This window comes from Brienomyrus brachyistius, chromosome 1 (genome assembly GCF_023856365.1).
Source record: "Brienomyrus brachyistius isolate T26 chromosome 1, BBRACH_0.4, whole genome shotgun sequence".
Lineage (NCBI taxonomy): Eukaryota > Metazoa > Chordata > Actinopteri > Osteoglossiformes > Mormyridae > Brienomyrus > Brienomyrus brachyistius.
Genome location: NC_064533.1, coordinates 54,053,446 through 54,079,591, shown reverse-complemented (window position 1 = coordinate 54,079,591; position 26,146 = coordinate 54,053,446). Strand labels below are relative to the sequence as shown.

The following is a 26,146-nucleotide window of genomic DNA, read 5'->3' as shown; positions in this document are numbered from 1 at the left end:
TTCAGGAGTCAACAAGGCATAAGTGCAGCTAGGCTGAACTTCCAATGACCACCCAGATACAAGTGTCAGCGGTACAGCGACAAGACCTACACAGCATCTACCAAACAAAGCAAGAATTTAAAATGATGAGTATTGAATTAGCAGAAAGATCACAGAGTGGTGTCAGGCTAGTAGATGTGTTCTGATGACTGGATGTGATAAAGCAGTTCATTCCATCACCAGAGAGCCATACGTGAGAAAAGTGTATGGGGTGATAATGAAGTCCTCAGGGTATCGCAAGCCTGACAGCTTTACAACTCACACACGGAATGGCTTTCTGACACAAAGGCGACCCACAATTCCACAGGGCCTAAAGTCGCGATTTTTTGTTCTGCAGTCACTGTGGAAGTGAAAAGTGGGCTTGATGCGATTCAGACAGTCATGTCCAGATGCCCGGTGGATTAATCTTGCTTCTGTGTTGACAGCATGCTGTTCGATGCTGTTCACCAAGTCGTTCTTCATGAAGTAATGGGCCGACTCTGAAAACCAGCCACACTTCAGATCCGAGAACGTGAACGCAAACATACAGTAGGAGGAGGCCGTAACTGCTGTTTCTATGGATCTCATTTGGCTGTGATGAAGGATAGTCAGCGTACTGTGGCATAAATCTTCTTTAAAAAACGCTTCACCGTGGACATATGTATAAGCACTTTCATTCACAACACCCCAGTTAGTTTCCAGGACAACTAATTCAGAGCAGGTAATGTGACGGATTAATATTTATATAATATTTATCAGTTTTGAAATTCCAGTCCCAACAGGAGCCCGGATACAGAACTCTAGCTAAAACAAACAAATCTGCTCCCCAGCATCAATGAAAATGGAATATTCCAGATGCAAGATGTACAAAGCACGGCTCCGAATGTGTACAGGAACTGAGCGCAGCGGATCTGCACACTCGCAGCTTGCCCTAACACGTATTTCTGTCGCCGTTTTCCTGTAATTTTTTCAGACTGCAGATGACTACATCTCAGTACATAACAATGGGTTCCAGAGTACTGTGCTACAATTGTTTAGGGCAGAAACACAAATCTGGCTAAAATTACCTCCATCTAAGGACTCTCAGTAACTGGAACTGATTTAAAATAATTTACTCGGGAAAGATTAAGTGTAATCTCACAGTTATCTGACAGATTAAACATTAAAGGAGATATATATCTTTCCAAATTATGGCACTGGAAAGATGAGGCCACGCAAGACCTGAAGAAGGGTGTCCAATTTTAAAATGAAACGAGACATCTCCTGGGAAATATGGGAAGGAGAGGAGAATCTTCCAGAATGGGTATTAAGGATGTTTTGACAGAGTAAAGAGATGTGAGTGACCACCTCTCTCATCTAAGACAAAGAGAGAAAATACATTGGATGGTGTTGAGACACGGCGTGGGGGAGCTGTGTCTTCCCCGCCCACATAACGCTCATGTTTGGAGAATGAGAGCACTGGTGAGCTCATAGTTCAAGTGGCGAGAGAGTGTAATGGCACAGGCTCTGTGACCTTCTTATGGAAGCCCTGGGCCGCCCCCTCACCTCGCGGTCAGGATACGCAGTACCGTTCCGGAAGGAGACCCATCCCAATTGACATTTTAAAGTGCTAAGTGCATGATGGAGTTGTCAGATTGGCAAGAAAATAGCATAGTGGTGATAAACACTGACCTTTTTAGGAGCCCAGAACGTCTTAACCCAGACCTCAGAGTGCTCTCCCCTTTGTTGACATAAGAGCCTCCTGGCCAATCAAATGGTTTCCTCTCACGCACTTGACACGGGTTTCTCGGTAAGGCAGAGGGGGAGACGGCCACTCCATAGAGGAGTGACTTTCAGAGGGGCCCATCTCTAGTGCCAGACTCCAACTGTAATACGCATCTGCAAAGCCAGTGAGGCAGTGACATCCAAACCATCCAGCTGATGGAGTCATGCCCACTTCCTGCGGGTGTCACGGGTTCGAATAACCAGGACGAGGCCTTCTGTGATTTTCTTTCAGATTTCTTCTCATTCTGTGTGCCATGGCGAGAGCACACCCCCAGGCGTCTACATGTGACAGTGCAACAGCACACGTCTGCCAGCTGGCAGCGGGGACTCACCGCATGAGGATGTCTCATCGGAGCGATCCCCGCAGTCGTCGTCTCGGTCACACCTCCACATCTCCGGGATGCACCGTCCATTCTGACAGGCAAACTGCTTGGGCTGACAAGTCTGGGCTGAAAAAAAGCCAACTTCCATTGGTCAAATGGTCTCCATAACAACCCAACCCACTGAGCATTAGCCATCAATAGACCACTAACAGTGTTAACCCTGCAAAAGTGACTCTAACCAAATTATGAATCACGACCACATTTCAGAATATTGCATGCTTATTTTTCTGTGGGGCTGGACCGCATGTGAGGGCCATCTTGGCGTGGTCTCCTGAAGAGAGAAGCTCCACTTTCACAAAGCAACAGGAGAAGGGTGCTGCATCATGCCAGTGTCCCATCAGACCTACTGTATTCCCACCATGTCTATGGCCTACAATCCTAGTCAGCCCCTGGCAACCAGACTAAGCATGATGGCTATTGGAGCACAGGTAGATTCAGAAAGGAAGGAGTCCAATATTAGAGGTGGACCGATATATCAGCTGGCCGATATATTGGGCCGATATTGGGCATTTTTTTAATGTATCGGTATTAGCCGATATCCTAGTGTAGTACGCTGATTTACAGACAGGCACATCTGCGGATATCCCAGTGTTACTGTTGCTGAGGAACACGTGACTCATGCTGCCTTGTGCAGGATCCCAGCCAGAGGTTTTGGAGGAGTCCAGGTAGAAAACGGTAAGGCTTAAATTCTGATCTTTCAAAGACCTATTTATTTAACTGGTTTGCTATTAAATGTTGCTTTAAAAGAAATGCAAGCGCTTTTGAAAGAGAACACGCTGCCGGGAACTGCCGTAATGATAATGAGCCTTCAACCAGCTATAGCTTACAGGTAACGTTGAGAATCATTGATTCTTGAGTTAGTTTTGTGAGCTTGTTGGCGGGCTCACAGAAGTTTTTTTAATCATTAAAAATCATTTTGATTGTTAAAAATATAATTATTACCATATTAGCCCGATGATATCAGTTCTGTTTTTTTGTGTCGGAGAGTTTCGCTCTGTGTGTGTGGGGCGGAGTAGCCAGCTCTCTCAAACACTGCAGCATGTGAGAGCTACTAAGAACAATGCATTAAACTGGGAGTACTAACAACTTTCAGTGAGGGAGGGATAGGGCAAGGAAGACTCAGGGACTGGAAGTGGGATTAAAACTGAAGATAAAATGCACGTTCGTTTTTGAATTGTTTGCAAATTTTCCTTCCCTCAGAAATGAGGAGTTTGCTGCTATATTATGTGCTAAAAGAGATTCTGATGCTGCTATTTTTATTGTTTATAAGTTTAAGTTATTGTTAAGTATTGTAAGTTGTATTGTCTCTTTGTTATTTAAGTTTATACTTAAATTTACACAAGTCGGTATTCAATAAATGCTAAGTCGAGAATTTTTGTGTATGGTTTGTTATTATTAGTGTGATATTTTACCATGCAAATAGAGGCAAAAACGTCCAATTATTCGGCCAAAAATAATGGGCAGCATATATCAGCCATCGGCTGACCCTGACTCCTGAATATCGGCATTGGTAAATGAATAACCCATATCGGTCAACGTCTACCCAGTATGCAAATGTTTGGGAAGACATGAGCTTGGGGCCCCACGTGTCATGTGACCCGTTACCTCGGTAGGGCTCCTGCCTAACATTAGTCGACCTTAAGCAGCTTGCTTAGACTTTACAGTTACGCCACAAATTAGCAAATAAATAAAAATCTAAAAATATATTTATATCAGATAAAAATTATATATTCTTTGAAAATGGTTTATCTTTGTATAGTGATTTATACAGCATGAAAGATTATGTAGATGATTTCATTAGTAGACATTTAATGTTTTGCATCTGAAATGAAACCCCCGGTGAATGTCTTTACCCCATAAACACGACACTTTGCATTACGGACTACATTTGAAAAGCTCCTTTCGCTCATTTAATCTGCTTTTCCCCTCACAGATCATACTCGCGACTTTTAATGGGGTTTATGAGGCACGCAAAGTGCCTAAGATCCCTGCAGAGAGCCTGGCGGCCCCCTCCACATGAGACACCACTGTCCTTGCAACTCGGTCAAAGGGCACTTCACAGTGACAAAGCAGTAATGGGGCAAATGGTACTGTGAACCCCCTGGTGGGCGGGGCTATCATAGGCTGTCAATCACTGAAGGTTTAACATAATAGGAATCAAAAGAAATCTGTGCACATACAAACCAGCACAGATTTTGAAGCCTCTATCTTCCACTGAAACAGTTCTGAGTGAGGCAGCTTTTAACTTCAGTAAACCAGGTCAGACCGCCAAATGGCCCAATGATTTTTAATTTTGTCAAATTTGTCACTTAGAGCTAAAATGAAACCCAATGTACATTAATAACTGATCGAAAATGAGATACAGACCACAAAGCATTAAAGCAAATCCAAACACATTATCTGTACTGGGAAGAGTTTTTCTTTTCCTTCTAGGCTTATGACACAGCTGTCTAGTGTCCCCCAGAAAGAGCGGCACAACGTTCAGCACATCTAAGAACACTTACATAAGTGAGACAGGCATTCAGAGGAGATATTTTACAACTAGAGAAAATGCAATATTTCATGCTGCAGGGAAGTACTGAAAGGTCCAACAAACATGACACAACAATAGGACAAGTCACTCAGGTCATCAGGTGTGATTCAGGGGGTTAGGCAAGGTCCCCCCCGGAAATGTTCCAGGGGTGTCAGATAAGAGACCTGACCCCGTGCTCAGACCCCAAGCTTCACTCTCATCTCTATGAATATGTGTGTGACCCTTTAAAAAGCAGAGCAAGGTGGGATTTGTGGAAAAACTCAATCAAGTATCTGCACTCATCCTTGTTCAAATGGGAAAAAAAATCATTTCATTTTCACTTCAGCTCCACGGCTACTGGTTGGCTGGGCTCCGGTCTTCCTTACCTGAGCATGTGAAGTTGGACTCGTCTTCACCATCACTGCAGTCGCTGGTGCCGTCACAAAGCCACCTCTTGGGGATGCAGCGGTTGCTCCTGCATTTGAACTGGTCTATGGGGCAGCTGTGGTTATCTGAGGGAAAAACAGAGGGGTGGGGGGGGGGGTGGTGTCACTCCAGTATTTTTTTGGTCTTGTGCATGTATATAGAGCTCTGGAAAAAGATCCCGCTCAAAATCGGAAAAAAAAAATCTGGTTTAATCCTGGTTCTGCAGGGAGAAGGATACACTGTGAGGTGGGCAGCTTTCAGGCCCAAAGCTTCTATGGCAGTAATACACAAGAGCAAGGTGAAGGAGGAGACACTGGCAATAATATGTAAGTAAATTAATGACAAAAGTCGTTGACGCAAAAAAACAATCAAATAAAAACCCATTGCATTTAATAACGCTTAAATAAAAGCCCAATGCATTTAATAACGCTTAAATAACAACACATTGCATTTAATAACGCTTAAATAAAAACACATTGTATTTAATAATGCTTGAATCTAAGGAGGCTGTAATTTTATGTGAATATACATTTAAACATTGAATATTTCGACTGAAAATATTTCAGTTGTAATTTCATTGGTAAAATAACCAACACAAAAATATTCGGCTCCCACAATTCAGTTCCAAAATATACAGTTTATAAAGTTCATTTTTATAATTCAGTCACCTGAATTCAATGCATTTACTTTAGTCTCAAAATAAATTTCCAACTTCAGTTGGAAACATTCAATGTGTTTTAATGCCATCTTCATAATTCAAGATGTAATATTCAGTCCTTCTGTTTTCGCTTTATGAATACACCGCCAAAATTTCAGTGGTTTACAATATGGTTCAAAATTCAACCTTCTACATCCGGGACTAGCAGGATGAGCAATTGAATGCTGATAGAGTTCTTGTCTACATCCAGAATCAACTGTGAGCGTGCAATAAGCACAAATTCTGTTGCACCGATTGACAGAAAGGTAGATTTTCTTTGTGTTATCACGCACATGGGTGTTCCAAAGTCAGTTACTGTCGTCTCTCTTCAATTTAGCTATTAAATCTGCCGGCACCAATTAATGGAATGACGTTTCTTGTGGAAAACGAAAGATCGATCTGCTGGACAGATTTAATATTTATTTAAATGTCACCCATTGTATCAATGTATCTTGTGGGGTCGATACTTTGAAAATGCTTTAAAGAACAGCTGCTATCTGTCACATATTTTATGTGACGGACGGCAGCTGTTACTTATCTCCTACTGTAAAATATTTTGCGTCACGTTTTGAACCAATACCAGATGTGATTTATCCGTATTTTTGGATCTGCAAAGTTTATGATTGGGGACTCTAGGGGAAGACGCATCATTGATTGGTTATCAGATCATTGGTTAAGCGCTGCTGAAATCTCATGCCCTTCACTATGGAGAATAGCTAGTTCTCCAACGCAGTAATCTCTATTATTTTAATAGTTTTGTCTTCGGCTCTGTGCCAAGGGACCAGCCAATCACAGCTAAGCACCTTTTATTATGTGGGTTCTAGATTCCAAGTTATGGACCACAGCTCCAATGACACTTAAAACTAATTTATTCAGTCTCCAGCACAAAAAACATTTAGCAGGTAAGCTTACAAAGAATAGTACAACCAAAAATCCTACAATGCCACATATTAATAGAAAATGACCATATCAGCCATAATATATAAATAACCTCTAATTAATGGACCCATGATAAAACAGCCTAAAGGAAATACCAATATGTCCCTTGTTTTGGACCGATCGCCAGCGGGTGCCTTGTAACTACATTGTGCAGTCTTAAACCAAACCAGCCTGACGCATTTTCTTCACATGTAACCCATCAGCTTAAGGCGAGGGACACTCACATGCACCGTCATCTAGTCATTCACACAAATATAAATAAAAGCATTCCTTTAGGAACGTATAACAGGTGTAGCGGTTTCGCGATCCAATTGAAAGCCTCGGGTTCCGGTGCGGGTCGTCCTTTTACTTGCGCTGGTCTCGATCTGTCCATCCCCTAAAATAATGAGAAAAAGGAAACCCAACACAACTAAACAGAAAAACTCCTGCATTTCAATGCTCTCTTCTGTCTTATCGTCCCAGTAAATAAATTTATAGGTTGTCAGACAACTGGTTACAGGTGGAATTAACTAGAATTGATACGGAAGCAGGGAGAACCACAAACACACAGCACACCACAGCGCACAAATTACAAAACACAACCAAATCTTATTTCTCCACTTTCCAAACTATCTGCACATAGTCCATATCTAACACTTTGCTGTTGTTCAATTTTAATTTTTATGAAGTTTAAATATCGGCTGGCAATATCGGCTAAAACTGGATACATCTATAGTTTGAACTAAAGCTGACACCAAACATTTTGCTTACGTTAGCTATTTGCAGGAACCCACTGAGTTTTCTAGTTTGCAAGCTAGCTAGCTAAGGTAGTAGAGATGGGACAACAGCTGACTTTGGGAAAGTCATATCTGCGATGATACACTCAAAAACAATCTACCCTTCTGTCTACCAGAGCATCAGAACTCAGGCATGAGAACAAATCCTAGAACAAAAATAGGAAAGTCTGTTGAGAGCAGACGGGTTGAGGGCGAAGCCCGAGCGGGGGGTGCTCGAAGGGGGTGTCTTGAAAATTCCCAGTCTATTTGGAGTGATTTTAAGCATATTTTGTGATAAAATTGACACATTTCTAAAGAAGCTTTACTACCTTTCTGAGTGCTAGATTACACATTCCTCAGCTTCAGTTCATAATCTATCACTGATGGAGAAGAAAACTTCTATGAGAAGATCAACCATACAGATCAAAGAACTCCTCCAGATCAATAACTTCCACATTTTACAGACTCACTAGATGCACTTGAATGTATATGCAAGGGGAACTGGCTTGGTAGTACCATCAATGTTGTAAATATGTATAAGAGCAAAAATGAAAGGTCCTCATCAAGAACAGTCCCTATCATATCCAGGGTCTCTTGAAAGTCACTGGAATTCAAAAACACAACAACATCCATCTGAATTTGTTCTTCACAGACTTTTCCAATTCATTTACGGGCATATGAACAGGTAGAAAGCGCCACATGTTTAACTAGAATTTAAAGCACAATAACAGATGATTACAACTGCATGCATGATAATGCAAGTTAACACACGGATTCACTACGTGACCCGTTTGGACCAATCATGTCGATAGGTTAGTGCTGAAGCGCTCATCCAATCACAGTTGACGTAAGAAAAACTACTATAATGGGATGCAGTCCCGCGGTGCCATGCATGCAGACGATATCATGTCACGTGGTTCTCTTCAGTGCCTAATAAGGTCATGCTACTATCGTGTCGATTGAGAAATCCATTTCGGCGGGAATGTATTCGACGTAATCACGCATAAATTATGAGCGTTCGGGATGCGACTTGGGCATATAATCGGATTACAAGGCGTCTGTTGGACTTCGTAGCTTGATCTGGCAATCAAAAACGGAGCTAGGGAGATTGGCCCCACCCCCATCCTACCCCCTATTCTTTTTATTGCAGATTTGCATGAATCTCAGGACCCAACTTTTTGGCAATAAAAAAAATCGGATTTCCGTCAAAAGTCGGAAATTTCTCATGCCTGAGAACTCGTAGGCCTACTCGCATGTACACTGTTCACTCTGGATCTAGAAACAAACACTATCAGCACTCAACTGTTCATCCTGCTAGTCACAGACTATATACAGTTGAAATGTTCGATATTTAGATGTACATTCACATTAAATTACAGCTCCCAAATATTCAAGCATTATTAAATGCAATGTGTTTTTATTCAAGCATTAATAAATGCAATGCATTTTTATTCAATTAGTTTAATTCAACATAGTTTTTTGCATCAACGACTTTTGTCATAAATTTACTTCCACAGCATAAAGCAAGGGAGAAGCCTTTCATCAGTGAGAAGCAGGGATGTAATAGCAAAAAAATGTACATTTTACACAGGCGCATACCCACAAATAGAGAAATGAAACAATTGTTTCCAGAGCTGTATGTATGTATATATGTATAATATATATAATCTGTATTGCTGCAGTCTATAGTGTATGTATACGTACAGCGGTATATATAGTTAATTCTAATAATTAATTTATTTAATAAATACATTTATTTAATTTTATCACTGGTATGCAGGATGTATGATTAATTGACAGAGGTATGAATGATGAGTAGATGCCTTTTCTACTTCAATATTTTATCTTTACTCCATCCCAAATTGTGATGGCCCCAGAGAAACATTTCATGGTAGTCTTGCTGTGCAAATGTTTGTGCTCATGTATCCTTATAGGGTGAGATGGCAATAAAGTATCCTGAATTTTTAACCGGTGGTGTCACTCGTGAGTTTGTTGATGTCTCAAAGCATCGCGGAGTGAAACATGGGTTGAATTCCAGATACAGATGGTTCCGTCCAAAATCGTGAAAGCCTGCAAGCGTGGACATTTACTGCCAGGATGATCCTCCTCAATCCTTCCATCACGCCTTCCCATATGTTAATAAATAAATAAAATCAGCTGGCCAGATGTCTCTGTTTTTTGCAGATGGTTTATATGCTTAATCAATTTTTTTTGTTTTTTTTTTCCCCCGTACTGATTTTGTTTTGATTTATTTCCTTATCTAATCCTGCTTGCATTCACATATTGTATTACTGATCTTCTTAGGCTGCTTTTCACACTTGCATGAACCTGAATAACACTGATATATTATTTAACATGAGGCACCTGATGATAACGGCTGCATTAGGAAGTGGACTCAAATGACTGAATTGTCTTTCATGGCGGGCCATCTTTCAGAAGCGCACCGGAGAGGCACACGCTAAGGGAAAAGGCACGGCACAGGGGACACGTACAGCACGCATGGGCCTCCTCGTCACTGCCGTCCAGACAGTCGTCATCACCGTCACACCTCCATGCAGCCCGGATGCAGCGCCGATTCTGGCACTGAAACTCGTCAGCTTGACACCGTAGGGGTTCCCCGTCTCCAGACGAAGCTTTGGGAGGTCATTCGATCAAAACATCACATGGGGCCAACTGTTTCTGACTTAACTTGCATATTTCCCACAATCCACTGCTCATATGCTCATAAGTGATATTTACACATTCCTTTGCTAATAACATACTTTCATCAGTACAAGACCACTCAAGGTAGAAATCGATACAGTATGTACATAATAATATTCCCATCTAGATGGCTCACTGTTTTGCTAAATCGATATGGGTTAAATACCTTATTGTCCCATAACAATATAGACAGTTGGGGGATGTGAACCAGAAAGCCATAAGGGTCACCAGTTCAACTGTGTGTTGAAACACGCATCATCAAGCAGACGGGAGCCCACCCGAGCAGGAGACGTTGTTCTTCTGGAGGCTCTGGTCATCAGCGCAGGCGCACATGCGCCCCCCCGGTACAGCCAGGCACAGCGTGCTGCAGCCCCCGTAGTTAACACGGCACGCATTGTCACCTGAGGGAATCAAGCGCGGCCTTCAAAATTGAGATCTATGGGAAGCCAAGCAGAAACTCACAGGAGACGGTAAGTTCCGGCCTCTCCAGGCAGACCTGTTCTGAGTCCCGCTGAATCATGCGAAGATAAAGACCATCAATACGTCACGAAATAGGTGCGGTGTCACTGCAAAGCGGGTTGGGGGCACCACGTGCTCAGAAAGGTAATTGTGATCAGAGTGAATTGCACACTCGGGGACAATACAAGAAAATGGCTTCGGCAAGCCGTCACCCCTTTGTTAGCGTGAAGTACGAGGGTTGCTCTTAAGGCCTAGACGCCAGGGCGATTCCAGACGCCGGGCCTGAACCAATGAGATAAAGGCCTTTGTTTTGGTGAGAGCCAATCAATAGCACTCAGCAGAAGAGCGATCCAATTAATCTTCATGGCATTTTGGGCTCCGGCCAGATAAATTGCCTTTTCTGACGCATAAAATATTTTGACAGAAATCCAGCCAGCCATCCAACTCTCCTTTTCTTTTATGAGCCTCTGTGCATTTAAGCTCTGATTAATTTAGTGCATTTCCTTGTAAATAATTCTAATGCCTGCTTGCCTGCCTGGTAGAAACTCTGTGAAAAGCAAATGTTTTTGTAGCTCGTTGTCCGAACTGTCCCATTATTTTCACACCTGCAAGAGGATAATAGGTTAGGATTCACCTGGACTATTAATTCCAGGTGGGCTAATGCGTCATTTAATAAACAAGAGGAAAAAGCTTGTGCAGAACACAAAAATGCATAAACAATAGCAAACACACAGGAAAGCAAACACGTACAAAAACATACAAACAAAAGCAACCACACAGGAATATTGAACACTCAGAAAAAGATGCACAAACAAAAGCAAAAATACAGGAAGACTGAACACACAGAACACCATAAAACAAAAAGAATACACAATAAACACACACAATAAAGCAAACAGACACTAAAACACACAAAAGCAAAGCACATACAACACAAAAAGCAAACATAATGCACACAAAACACATAGGCCTCATTCTCGTGAGAACTATGACAAGAATAAGAAACATAAGACAAACGTATTTTTAATTCCACTTAAGGCTGCACCCCACAAAAAAATGGTGGGGCAGAGTGTTATAAATCTGGATTTTTCACTGTCGGTCTGCAGTGAGCCCCAGCATGAGGAATGTAGCTTAAAGCGCATCTCTGACTGTAAGCACTGCCACCCCAGCACCATACAGCACTAGTCATTTATGGGATTATAGGACACGCCCTCCCGCACCCTGCTGTCGGCTCCCTGGTTCACGACCGTTCCCTCAGACTGAGCTACTTTGGAGTTCAGGAAGGAGTTGCAATCTAATGACAAATTAATTAGGTCTGCATGTTCAGCCCCCATAGGAGAACCATGCAATAATTCCCTTTGTAACATGATACAACATGTGCTGAAGAGCTAAATTGGATTATTAATCGATGATACTCATTTATTTAATGCAATTCATGTCTCATTTTAGCTGCAAATCCTTCAACGTGCATAATGATTCCCATTTAAATTATCCCATTAGTCAAGATGATTCAGTATTTTTGGACGGGCACGTCGTCACGGTTGTGGCCGACAACTGACGTGTCCATGATGGACGAGTGATCAGTGGGGGGGGTCGTGACTCTGTAAGAGACAACCCCTATTAAGCCTAATCAGAGACAAATGTGCCCACTGAGCCAGGTACATAAAAGCAACACATCAACAGAGGTGGGGATATAATTGGGTTTTTCCAAAACGTGCAAATGAGCCAATGGCATCCATTGCCGCAACCTAGATCACCAAAGCTGGGTTTTAAAAAGGGCGCTTTGTCTGCCCATCACATTTACATCCGTTAGGATGATTGCTATGTAGCTGCTGCCTGAGTGCATCATCGCACTATTCTCAGAAGCAAATACGATTCAGGGCTGTTTACGCGACAAATAAATGTTATGGTGAGTTTTAATACCAACCAAGCAGTGAAGCAGGGCTTAGAATTAACCCTACTGCTTCAAAAATATCATTTTCCAGTTTTCTACAATTTAAAGTTGTATTTCATTCCTTTGTAAAATAATCAATATCAAACTGTGTGCACACCTTGCTAGCTGTTTGGAGCCACAGCTTTAAAGAAAAAAAAAGTAGTTTTTCTGCTTATTTTTCAATTCTTTCACCCAGCAATTCCAGTCTTACTAATTCCCTTATACTCACACGACTCACAGACACAAAAACAAGAGGAGTAAACAGAAAATCTGCCATAACCCACAGCTGTAAACCTCCATAATCATTTCACCAAATGCTCTACGTATCTCCCAGATAATCAGGCAGGAGGCCCATTTCCCATGAGCCTTCACTGAGCTTCACAGGCCATCTGTGGCCTCAGAGACAAACCATGCCCGCGTCTGAGGAAGGGTATGGACGTTACCTTGCTGCCTCTCAGCGTCGTAGACTTGAAGGCCAAAGAGAGGTGGCCTCTCGCTCCTCAGCAGAGTCACGTTACCCGAAGACATGTCCAGTTGGAAAATAGAGGCGTTCATGTAATCAGTCCAGAAGACGTGGTTCCGGTACACCGAGATCCCATAGGGGTGGTTTAATTCCCGACCATTATACACCACCTATGCAGAGAGCAAACTTGCCAGTTTCAAAGGGGGGGGTTATGCAAATGAGCATCAAGACAGATCTTTGCACAAATGTCATTTGGTACGGTTGTTAGGTTTGTAATGAAACAGCTGAATAACCCAGTGCTGAAATATGTTGTTCATTATCTGGGGCACTAATGTCAGGCCTCTGTAATGGCTTACCATTCTTCCAGTGCCATTGAGGAAAATCTTCTCGATGTGGTCATAGTAGGCATCACACCAGTACATGGTGCTGGTTCCGTGGTCCAGGGAGAGACCGTTGGGCCACAATATGTTCGATGTGACGAATACCTGTCGGTTGGACCCATCCATCCACGCTCTTTCTATCCTTCCGATGCTATCATTGACTTCATCCTCTTCCCAGTCCGTCCAGTACATCCAGCTGACAAAGACAGGAAGCAGTTGAAAATGCAAAATAGCAGTTAAAGATCTAGCCAGTCACTGAGTTCTCATTTTTCTCCATGAATCGTTTTCCACAACAACCCCGCAACTGACAATAAGTACCTTTCTGGTGGAGCTAGAGGGGATACCCTGGCCCATCACCCCCCCCCCTCGCAGAGAGCACAATCATAATGATACACCACCAGGGGGCCCATCAACCATATAATAACACAGTTCATGTCTAAAACCAGTATTAATGCCCCATTTACCCTCAAGATAGTAATCTCAGCCACCTGCAGTACTCAAAAGGCTAGTAAGTTTTAAAATGGTTTTCATCATTTGATAGTGTTCAGAGACATAAAGTAATAATTCAATAATTGCTTAGATAGGTAATTAAACACTACATATACTCTACCAAGCCTCCCAAACTTGTATTTTAGCTTTTTTACTGTTTGAAAAGAACCAAACAAAGTTCAAGACAACAAGGGAGATGAAAGCAAGATGTATTCTGCAAGAAGAAAGCTGATTGTAAATTCAAATACAGACTCAGCTATTAAACCGCCAAACATATACCTAATTTCATTTTCAGATAATAAAATAGTCCGGTTAAGAAAAAATTATCGGATGGGTCCTCACTCTGCCTTGAACACACCCGTTACACAACCCTTAACATGACAGTAGGAATTTGCCTCTCTTTGTTCCCAGCGATTTCTGTGTGACCCCATGAATACTGTAAATCACACTGAGGAACATGTGACTGGCAGCCCTCTCCACTAAGAGACTTCCCAAAAAACCAAAAAACTGTATCAGGGGCGGCAAATCACCGGGTGCTAATCCCACATATTATCATGTCAGCACAGCTAGGAGGTGACAGACACAGACTGACAGACACTTTGTGTGCGTGCAGTTGTGTATGTGCTGCATGCTTGTGCCAAGAACAAAACCTGCCACTTCAGAAAGAAGCTAAAACAATAAATGCAGAAAAATCCTTCCGTAGTTTATGTGGCAGTTTCTTGAAAACTGTCCCTCAGCTTCCTGACCTTGCAAATCAACATGATCATGCAACAGAATTAATAATAAAACACCTCGAGAATATACCACACTCATAAACAGGGTGGGCGCCCATCTGTCACGTCAGGGTGAGGAGATCTGCTAGAGAGAACTAGGGGGTGCTCTGCTGGAATCTGGCTGGGCTCGGCCAGGATCGGACACAAAGGAGATCCATTCCTATACTATGGTTTCATATGAGGAGTAGGATGGTTCTTATCCTAAGGGCTCCCCAGGAAGAACAGGAATGACAGAAAACCTCTCCATCCTGCAGCTGTGTGATTCTTTAAAAAACCATTCCTTCTCTCCCAAATTCAGGTCCATCCGATCCATGACTGACTCTAGAGTAGCTGTTGCTAGCCCCATAATGGATGCATCAACGTGTCCAGAAAAACAGGACGATGAGGAGGAAGGACGTAGAAATGGGAAAGTGAAGTTTGGAAGGTCTGTCAGAAAGATGGTCCAGAGTACTGGCATCTGGTTGACTCTGAGCTTTCTGCGAGATGAAGCTGAGAGCTAACAGAGAAATCGGCACATCTGTGGTGCGGAAACCAGCAGGTCTGTGCTTAGTGAGATGTAAAACTACACAGTGGCTGCAGGACGACTCAAAAACACCCAGTCAAAGGCAGAAATTATGCATAATATTATGTAATAGCGATGCACAGTACATCGATGAAATCAAGACACCAGCCCAATGTATCACATTTTGTGGCCAGGATACTGACTGCTACTACACCACAACGGAATGCCCACCTAGATCCCCATTTTGATTTTCACTGGACTTCATTTAGGCCACAGCGTCCGCATTAAGAACACATCTCAGTCTAATGCTGAATTTCACAATCTGCCGAATGCATCAGCAAGTTGCTAACAATCAATTAAGAAAACCACCGTCACCGTGGTGTGCAAGCCGAGCCCCCGCACCCACATGGAAGAAGTGTGCCGATATTTCAAGAATAACAAGGGCGTCGGGCCCTCATCCAGGCCCTTCGGCTACACGGATCTCCTTCCATCCAGGACGATAATGAGATTGGCTGCAGGCCACAAATCCCACCTCATTATTTCCCAAAGCAATTTCGTGCAGAAGATCCACTACCAGTACGCCATATGTGTGTATATATATCCCCAGTGTGCCAGAACACGGAGGATATAACGACAATATAACTAATGTGAGGCTGGGCCATGGAGACATCCAGGTAAGACATGACAGGGAGTCGCTTAGTTACGAAAACACAGCTTTACTTTAAATCCCTGTCATGACTCCAGCGCTGACTGGATGGGATACGCTGCCAGTCGTCCCTCTCCCCCGACGAGAAGGTACATGGATTTTCGTGGTACCCCTCATAGAGTACGTCACGCCCATCTCCCGTCTGCTGCCTGTCTGCCACAATTTGATCAGAGGTGATGACACCAGCCTCTGCCCACTACACGCCTTATTTTATGAAGGATTTACTTGACTGCCCTTCCAGGTGACAGACAATAATTTTATATTTTTCCCCAAATCCCACCTGTTTCTTTCCTCATCATTTTCCTTCCCCCATCTGTTCAAACACCTTTTGACAATTTTTCAGTGACAATTTTGTATGTATGAATTGTTATACAAACTTTTTGACTGACTGACTCGCAAAAGAATCAATCCCAGCCATGCAGCTCATAGGCAATGGTCAGTGTATCATGTGACTCAAGTGGACAAACAATCTAATACCTAATACCAATCAGTGATTAAAAACTATATATAAACCTTAATTTGGATTGTAAGAATTTTTATCATTTAAAGGGGGGCAGCGTGTGGCTCAGTGGGCCTGTGTGCCTGTAATCAGAAAGTCACCAGTTCAAACCCAGCTTCAGCACATCTGCGGGTCCTTGAGCAAGACCCTTAACCCCCAGCTCCCTGGGCGATGCTACGGGTGGCTGCCCTTCACGGACAACTTACTTTACAAAGAGTAAGTTGAGGGAGGCGTAAAAGACAATTTCCCCACGGGGATCAATAAAAAGTATAAATTATTATTAGAAAGATTTAAAAGTCATGCCTCAGAGATGAGGGTTTCAGACGTACCAGTGGATAGGGTCCACCACGATGGCCCTGGGATGAGACATATCTCCTTCCAGAAGTGTCTTCCTGGTTTGGGACGCCCTCTCCAGCCGGGCCACGCTGATTGTTTTCCGATAGCCATCGTTCGTCCAGTACAGGTTGTTCCCGATCCAGTCCACGGAAATTCCTTCCACGTTATCGAGGTCTATAACAGCAGGTAAATAGCCCCACTGTAGCAAACTACACCGGTGCAATCTATCACTGTCTGCATGGGGCCCTTTTTACGCTTCACACCCCAAAGCATTTTTTTACGAGAGATTAATCAATTGTTCCGGTTAAAGAAAACAAAGAATATGCAAATAATGCTGCTTACACAAACACATTTGCACGACAGAGGTTGACCCCATTCTGGAGAACCTCTTCACTCTGTTCTTTGCAAGGTGTAATAAAACATGCATTGAAGGTCTTAATTAATCATGGAATGGAGGAGGTACCGTACAAATTTCCGGCCAGATTTGGAGGTCCAGTCAAAAAAAGAACACCATGCATAAACCACCATACATCAAGAACACTCTAAGATGTGCATACTCCCCAACACGATCGTTAGATATGTAGGCCATGTGTTTTACATTTATGACTTCCCCTCCCTTTCCTCAATGCCTCCAAGGACGGACCCAACGCCCACCATCTTTCAGTATCGTCTCCCGCCCGCTTCCATCGGTCCTCTGACGGCCAATCAGAAAGCTGGTGGTGTCGGCAAAATAGATGTAGCCAGTCTCGGCGTGAAAGTCCAGTGCTCGTGGGTTGACAAGCTCCTCGATCGGCGCCATGTGCTCGTCCCCAGACTTGACATTCATGTCCAGGCCTCGGATGAGTCCCGGTCGGCCTTTTCCGTAGAATAGGAACAACTCGCTTTTGAGCTCTGCGAGGGCAACACAAACATGTCCACCAGACTTAGTTACCTAATTTACCCCAGTTTCTAATTAATCGGCACGATTAATGCGCCTTCAATCTGGAACTAAGCATGAAACCTGTTCCTGGGCAAAGTGAATGCGAAGCTTGAAGACTATGCTCATTACATCACCTTAATTAAAAGAAAAATTAGTTTGACTGATTGGCTCTTATCGAATGAATCAACCCAGTCTGTTTGGGACACTCTGCGGTTTCCGTAAAAAGCGACATTGGGATACATGCATTTCTTCCGGCGTAGGATGTTTTTTTTCATGATTTGTTGTTAGCTGCGAGTGGAACGAGTCACATTATTGCCATGCTAATTAACCCTGAGGAACATTAACAAAGGCAGGGGGGGCATAAATAGCCCAGGCTGATGATAGCCAGGAGAATCTTTTGTTGGAGAGAAGTGAAGATCAGTAGCACACAACCCATACAGGAGACACTGATCTTCACATATGAGGGGATCTGAATTCCCTCGGTAGGGCTCTGCCCACAAGAAATAGATTAACTGGTTTTATATTTTTTTTTTTAAGAATTTACTTAACAGGGGATATGACACAGACTGACAGACAGAGAGGGTGACTGACACCAGAACGTTCATTATTAGATGTGATATTCCTGGAGTGTAACGGCACACACCACGATTTGCTGGCCCGAAAAATGAGACCTGCTCCCCAAGAAACAATCTTCTGTTACATGTTTCTGTATAAATCACAAAGCAACACAATTACTAGAGAGGGATGCGGTGAATGCTGTTCACCACAGAGAAGCTTTTGAGAGTTCGGGCATGATATCGGGATACAAACAAAACTGCATTTCACTTACTGCATTTTTCATTTTTAGGCAGAATAGTGATACACAATCTATCTTGTTATTTTCTATGAAGTGGGCTATATGTTTAGTTTTAAGTCAATGCCGCATGTGAGACGTCACAAACACTTATTAAAGCAGAGGGTGGTCAAAACAAAATGCAAATGCAGATTGCAAATATACAACTGCAAAAAGTCAATATAGATGTGTTCTTTATTCCAAACAGAAATCTCATAATAAAGGCAAAATAAATTATGCCTATATCTTTGTTGCATGGGTCAAGTAAGGCAGCTAAAACAGAAGTGTTCCACTCCACTATATCACCAACATTAATTTTTCCTCAGTTTATGACATTGCTCCCAAAACAAAAGGTGAATGTTTAGGGACAAAAAAATATATATTTAAATTGTAAATTTAAAATCTATTTGGCAAATGACTAAAAACAAGCCTGACAACAATTTAAAGTGCACTTACCTGTAAAACTGGAAAGGCATAAGCTTTCAATAAAATAAAATAAATCTTGCAAATGGTGATGTTTTTACCCTCTGAGCCATCTCGCAATTTTTGAAAACAAAATGAACCAAATAATAATGATTCCTATCCATTCCCCACCATCACCTTCCCCATAATTTTAGCTGTGAATTCTGAGATTCTGTGCTACGTCACAATTGAAGGTCTTGTGTTGTCTACAACCAGAAAGGAGTACTATAGGTCTCAATTAAAAATCCTTCCTCATACTATTTTATGGCACAATAAAAGTATATCGATATAAATGGTACTGTTTCATCCTACATCTCAATATACTGCCCAGCCCTAGGTTAACTCTTTGATTATATTTGTAAAGAAAAAGATCCAATTAAAACATAAACGTCAGTGATTTCATGCTTAGTGATGTCAGTCTATGATGATTTCAAAGCAGAATAGAACGGGAGTGACTCTTTTGGGCCAGTTAATGGACTTTTAACCTGCCAGTTTATCAGCAAATTCAGCTATTTATTTCCATCTCACTGTACCGTGTTTCCAGGCCCTGAAATAACAGCCTAATGTGCGGCGTGTTTCCTGTGATGGATCGCTTTAAGGAAACTCAACCATCATTTATCCAGACATCAATACCTCATCTCCCTCGGCCTGCCAGACGGTTCGAACGACGGCCAAGAACAAATTGCCTCGACGGCAGCAGGGAATAATGTGCACTGACTTTTGCAGGATCGCCCGTCGCTCCCTAGGGTGAAGCCCGTCCGGCATCGGCAGGTCCGGGACTTGTAGCTGCCACTGAGTAGGCAGACGTGAGAGCAGCCCCCCGATCTCCCGTATGGGTCGGCCTCACAGGCATGGGTCCGGGCTGCGGGGAGGAAAAAGGGTGCACCACACGGCTAACGCAGCATGCGCCACTAGACAGTTAGCCACGCCGCACAGCCATAGAGTTAGCCGTGCGACAAAGCACGCCGGTTAGCGGCACGCTCTGTTAGCCTCTGGCATTCATTTACATTTCACGGCTTTAATGAGCGGAAGGTTCCGGAACATGCAAGGCGCGAGTGAACACACACTCTGCCGCTGGCGAAAGATGCAAATTACTAAAAGCTGATATCAGATGTCCTTTTCTGAGATGAAAAGGTCACTGCTTTATGTATTTATACAAGTTGATATTTACCTAAGCAATTAAGCAAAGGGCCCTGGCCAGAGGGGCAATGTGGCATTCTCCTTGAGGCTCATGCTGTGAACGCAAGGGCTGCATGTTCACATACCCACCCACGCAAGGTTACTCACCTGTAGGCTGGGTCAGTCTGTGTAGGACCCGTATCACTCGGGCGTCTCCCAACACAGGAAAGGTGAGCACCTCAGTGCCGTTAAACCGATTTATTTGAAGGATGTCTGCTTTCGGTCCTCCGGAAGGTTCTGAGCGCACCGCAAACAAGAATTCTTCAAAGAGCGTTAATCCAGGAAGGTATGAAACCTGAAAATGAGAGAAACGGGAGAAAAAAATAACGTCTAGCCGGGGCGTGAAAATGCCTTCAGCATTTGAACTAAACCATTTACAAAGACACCAAAGAGCTCTTTCAGTTCAATCTGATGCTCTTCTTTAATCCACAGTGAGCAGATGTTTTTAGATACTGTTTTAAAAAACTTCCTGAACAAACAGCATACATGAAAAAAACACTTGGAAGTACATGCAAGGCCTGCTGTAATCCTCCAGGTCTGTCCAGCAGGACAAGCGACAGTTGAGATACACAGTATATTTAAAATCTCTTCTCCTGGTGAATGAAAAAGAGGACCACAATACCTTTACACAAAGACCTGACGAGACAAATGACTACCAGACTTGGGTTTGGCTTTGGAAAAATAATGTGCATGTCAGGTCAGCTGTCTGTTAGAATCAGAGAACAGCTACTGCCCATCCAGTGACACTGTCTAATTAAAAAGACCATGGATTGGATAAGGCAAAATATTGGCAGTTTTCCACAGCCACTAAAAACCGAACCATACCCAAGCCATATCACAAACTGGTAGTTTTCCAGTGTAAAGTATGTAAGCTGCACCCTAGCCATAACCGCGCGGACATGAGGCCAAACATGTAACCAAAACCAAGCTGGTTGTGTCACCACGATCTGATTGATCGAAATTCAGGAAGTTACCGGTATTCTGGATTGATGTGCATATTATCTGAAGGAAAATAGGGCATATTCTATTACAGCTGCCGTGATTGGCCGACGTAGTCAATGACATTGATGCTGAAAATGTGCCAATATATTAATGAAATTACCTTTATGATTTCTAAAACTTTTCAATTCATTATAGCAAATGTTTCCCTTTAATATCACTACATAGTAGTTCTAATTATCACAAAACACAAAGTTGGTTTTATACTGTGTTAAGTTCAATGACATACCACAGGGGCACTGGTGCTATGCGCAAGCACCTGAAATGAAAATGCTCAGGCACTAAAGTGGACTGCCAGAATAAGCAAAACCACCATCAATGTTGTCTATTCGTGTTTATTAAATTACCATTAGTTACAGAGAGCTGTTAATATCTTTTGTCCTTATAGCTAAATACACTCATTATTAAAGTCATAAAATTGTTTGCCTTAGAATCTCCTTTGAATAAATATTTGAGAAAATGTTTAGGCTAATATCTGGGCTTATTCTGTCAGTGTGTAAATCATTAACTGAAATTAAATGAATACTATAATACCAAATTAAAAAAATCAGACTTTAATCAGAAAAAAGTATCTCCATCCCACCAATGTCTTTTTATCTAGTTTAACCACAGTATCTCCTCTTTTAAAAGATGTTGAAGTTGCTAAGCTGTCCCTTTCTTCACTAGCACATCAGTGAATATCGCTATCACGATTTACCAAAATAGTAGTCTGTGTTACTCAGCTAACCGAATTTAATAAGCATAAAGATCTGATTTTCTGAAGGAAAATTAATTGTTTAGATTATTCAACCGTTCGGTAAAATAGACGATAAATTAATCATTAGAAAAATTATCGCTAGTGGCATCCCTATTCATAATGCAGATTTACGCAAGCAAATATTAATTTTGCTAGCATTTGATACGTAAAACAGCGATTCTCATAGGCACACTAGCGGAAACTGCCACATAGCGTCTCTTCGGTTTAAGTCACTGTCACTCTCCAAACATGGCAATGCCTTTACCGAGCCGACCCTTCTACAACGGAAAATCAAAGCAAGCTGCAAGCACGCTGTAACTAGTCTCTCTTCGCAGTACGGTTTAGCTACAGCTCAGTGCCTGTATGCCAGTGGAAAAGCGCCATGCTTTCTGTGGCCCACCCCAAGCGCTATGTTCGTTCCCTAGGTTAAAACAGCCATTCTACCCTTATATTCTCTATTCCCAACATGACTTTTTTGCATTTTATTTATTCACTAGATGCTTTTATGTGATGTACGGTACATTATGAGACAACAGGATCAAAAAGTCCCTGGGGTAATGAGGGTTGTTCAGGGACTCCACATGACTTAAAGGACACAATGAACTGGACTAGGACAAGCCTGGTACTCACCGAGATGCCCTGGATCACGACATGCCGGTTCCCCCCATCATAATCCACCACCTCGATACGGTCCAGGTAGGCATCCGTCCAGTACACCAGCTTCTTCACCAAATCTAGTGTCAGCGCAGTCGGCCGTTCCGTTCTATAATCCACTATCTGGGTCCGATTGGTGCCATCCATGTTGCTGCGCTCCACCTTGGCCACTCTCCCATAGTCAGTGAAGAAGAGCATCCTGGAAAGAGATTTGGTGAAATGTGTTGGGTAAATCCCAAAACTCACTGACACATGTGCACACACACACGCACGCACAGTCCACATATTCATATCTTTATGCGGACTCTCCATTCATTTCTATAGACATAACCCTAATCCCAACTATGACGACCTTAACCCCTTCTCAACCCCAACCTTAACATGCGAAAACCAATAAACAGCTCAGTGGGTGTTTGGAGAATCCTCCATCCATTTTGAAAGCAATTTTCAGGTAAAATCAGAATCAGGATTCTGAGTCATGCATTGTCACTGTATGACTGTACATATTGTACAATGAAAACAGCAGCAACAGTAAACAAGACAGACAAGTACAGTTACATGTAAACAAACAATAACCAATAAGCAACAAATAAATAATAGTAAACCACAAATATAAAACCATGATTTATAGTAATACATAAGATTACAGTGTATGATTATTAAACGGTGAAGCAAAAGTGTCAGGTGAAATATTTTTAGGTAAAATGGGTTTATATTTAATGATGAGCACATCAGCAAAACACCCCATAGCCAACCAGACGGACATGATGGGGAGTGAAAGTATCAGATTCGCTGGTGAGATGCGCACACGGGACCACAGTAACAGGTTCGGGCTGCGCAGCCTGACCACCAGAACCTGCTTGGGCCGTGATCAATGCATAAGCCGACAGCGGTGCCAAGCAGGTAAACGGAAAACACCGGCATAGACGCACTCGCGCTGCCGTCAGCTCCCACGCAGAGCGCGGCACGGCTCTCCTTCTCCTTCCTCTCCATCTGTCACCGCTTTTTTTTCCATACTACAATTCGATCAAGCGTCAGAAATCCTGCATTGCCAAGCACGGAACGCCGATTTGCATATCAAATTAAATCAGCATTAAATGACGCCTTTTAGGTTTAACAACTTGCATATTTGTAAAAGAAGTACAGACTGCCAGCTCTAACACTTCCCAGCCTAACCACCAAAATTGTTTTACTTTTTTCCTCCTTTGTGCTAATCGTTTACATCTCAAATAACTAATGCAGCATTTTCCAAAGTATCCACTATAGTTTTTCACACCTGTGCATTCAAAAACAGATTCACTTATATAAGCTGTACACCCACGTATCTGCAATGAAGAGCCATGTAAACAACAAAATATGTACATACATAAATACATACAAAATAGAATTACAGTACCAGCGATATATATCCTAACTTCTGAGGAATTCACTTATTTGTTTTACCAAACGAGCTAGTCTTCCTTTACCATATATTGTGTTCCAGCTAATGACTGTTTATGTAATCTGCGGCAGATCTAATAGCAACTGCAAATCCTCAGCAAAATACAACATGTTCAGATTTAATTGCCCTTTTTCAAAAGGTCATACAAGCCATTAAATACTACAGCACTTGTATCATCTTCAGGTTTGCTATAATTATTTCCCATCTTGCGCTGCCCTCTGGATGTATCAGGGTGGGAACAGGACACTTCCAGGGCAATGAGAGTGTATGTACCCTTGGGAGAGTACATACATTCTCATTGAACTAGGGTCCAACAACCACTCCTCTCTCCTCTCACTCCTGCTTGGGGATAATTTATCCAACTGGAAAGGTATCTTTTCAACTCCCCCCCCGCCCCCCCCACAACCCATTGGCCCAGGATGCTAGTTTCGGAAGAGATGTATGTTTTGTGTTTTTTTATTATTATTATTATTATTATTTTGAGATCCTGGCTCACAGCATCTACACAGGGAGAAATTGTGTTGTCCTCAACTGAATAAGCAAATAAATTAATGAAAAGGGACAGAAATGTCCTTTAAATGGAAAAAGGCATAAATGACACATGAAATTTTTATGATCTCTGTTTACAAGGCTTCTGAAAGCCTTAAGTGTAAGTTGCAGAGATGTTTACAAACGTTCTGCTTTTGTGTGAACAAGACGATTGTCTGGTAGGAACCACTGGAACAGACTCGCAGTTACCTGTAGAAGACACCCAAACTGGATTAATTAATCATTTGACATAAAGGATTAATGAGCATTCTCCTTATGAACCAAATAACTCAAAAACTCAGAGCAGCCTTTCCGGAAAACCTGATTATTCTGACTAAACTGTTCCCAAAAAAATGGAAATTAAAAATAACAATAAAGTTTTTAAAAAAACTTTTTGCAGTTACCCTTCTTACTGTGATTTTAATGAATTTTAATGATTCTATATTTAACCGGGGAGTTTAAAACACCACTGCACTCAGCCTCAACTAAGACCAGGGCAGGGTAATAAACACTCTGGGTTTAAGACAGTGGTAGCACATAGGCCTGTCTTTGCCCTTTGGGTCACTTAGCCTGAACACGCTCTATTTCACTCCTTACCCATCTCCTTAGCAGCACAGTCCGCTTCCATAAATTCAAACTAAGGTCCCATGAAGAAAGACCATACAGGAACCAGGCGTGCAAATTGCTACACTCAAATTAAATCCATGACTGGCCTTTTAAAAAACTAATGGTGGACCCATTCTGAGTGAAGGATGGTCAGGTTTCTTGGTCCAGGAAGAATAATATATTTTTGAGATACTACAGTCAACTGTAGGATCTGCAGCCATTAAATCCTAAATGTCCTTTCGTGCCTCTTCAAATTGATACACAAATTCCACAAAAAAACAAGGAATCTGATGATTCCCAGCAGAGCATTTCCTTACAACACGCTACACCATCACTAACTGGATGTTAACAGTTGGCCTATATTAAAGTTTGCTGTCTCGCTGACTTGGTTTGTGATTGATTTTTCCCTCCATTTATCCTTATTTGCATATGTATTTGTATGTTAAGTTACAAAAATGAAGCAATATCTGATTCGTCATACGTTGAATGGGTTAGAATTCCATCATTGCTTCCTCCTTCCTCCAAACATTCTCCAGACCAGTCGCCCCGCATGTGCGCCTTCTGTTGGATAAGGCTGCACGTTTCACGCCTTGCACTAACAGCACCTGACAGAAAGCGAGCGGGAGGCATTTAATCCATGAAGTCGAAGCGGCTAAAGCGATACCGTATGCTTTGAACCTGAGCAGCACGTTAGCTAAAATAAAACGGGCCTTCGTCAGCTAAAAACAGCAGCCCACTGTGACAGCATATACTGATGATGGTGCCGGTGACACCGGCTGGGGCTTTTAGCAAAGCAGGCAACCACCATCGTTATGTGAAATTACAGCGACTAGGCGACCCGCTAGGTGCTCACTCAGAAAGCTCGTCATCCGCGGCGGCTTAACTCCATCCGCATTTAATCTGCAGATTCGTTCCAAAGGTACAATCTCAGTTCAAACCTGAGAAAACAGGCATCAGTACATTCCACACTTCCTTAGGCAAAGGTTGGCTCTGCTCAGAACAGCCCTGCAGGGGGCTGGGGACAGTCCCTCTCCATAGGAACGTTCTAGACAC

General features: G+C 42.5%; 1 protein-coding gene and 1 long non-coding RNA gene across 8 annotated transcripts in view; one reads left to right on the top strand and one right to left on the bottom strand.

Annotated features, from left to right (window-relative positions):
* LOC125746278 (low-density lipoprotein receptor-related protein 1B-like) overlaps positions 1–26,146 on the bottom strand; it is a 279,046-nt gene that overhangs the window by 151,055 nt on the left and 101,845 nt on the right. For all 6 annotated transcript variants that reach the window (XM_049020071.1, XM_049020079.1, XM_049020089.1 and 3 more), the window contains 11 exons: positions 22,495–22,717; positions 20,238–20,424; positions 19,669–19,812; positions 17,392–17,628; positions 16,731–16,911; positions 13,409–13,628; positions 13,033–13,222; positions 10,476–10,598; positions 9,987–10,127; positions 5,064–5,189; positions 2,115–2,231 (listed from right to left, as the gene is read on the bottom strand). In XM_049020071.1, the coding sequence (XP_048876028.1) occupies positions 2,115–2,231; positions 5,064–5,189; positions 9,987–10,127; positions 10,476–10,598; positions 13,033–13,222; positions 13,409–13,628; positions 16,731–16,911; positions 17,392–17,628; positions 19,669–19,812; positions 20,238–20,424; positions 22,495–22,717 (1,889 nt within the window). The remainder of the gene's footprint in view (positions 1–2,114; positions 2,232–5,063; positions 5,190–9,986; positions 10,128–10,475; positions 10,599–13,032; positions 13,223–13,408; positions 13,629–16,730; positions 16,912–17,391; positions 17,629–19,668; positions 19,813–20,237; positions 20,425–22,494; positions 22,718–26,146) is intronic.
* On the top strand, positions 2,796–9,462 carry LOC125746299 (uncharacterized). 2 transcript variants are annotated; one of them, XR_007398930.1, is made up of 3 exons: positions 2,796–2,840; positions 4,099–4,252; positions 5,024–9,462. It is a non-coding gene; the product is annotated as an uncharacterized LOC125746299 (long non-coding RNA). The 2 variants fall into 2 exon arrangements; XR_007398922.1 differs by having other exon boundaries at positions 4,099–4,939.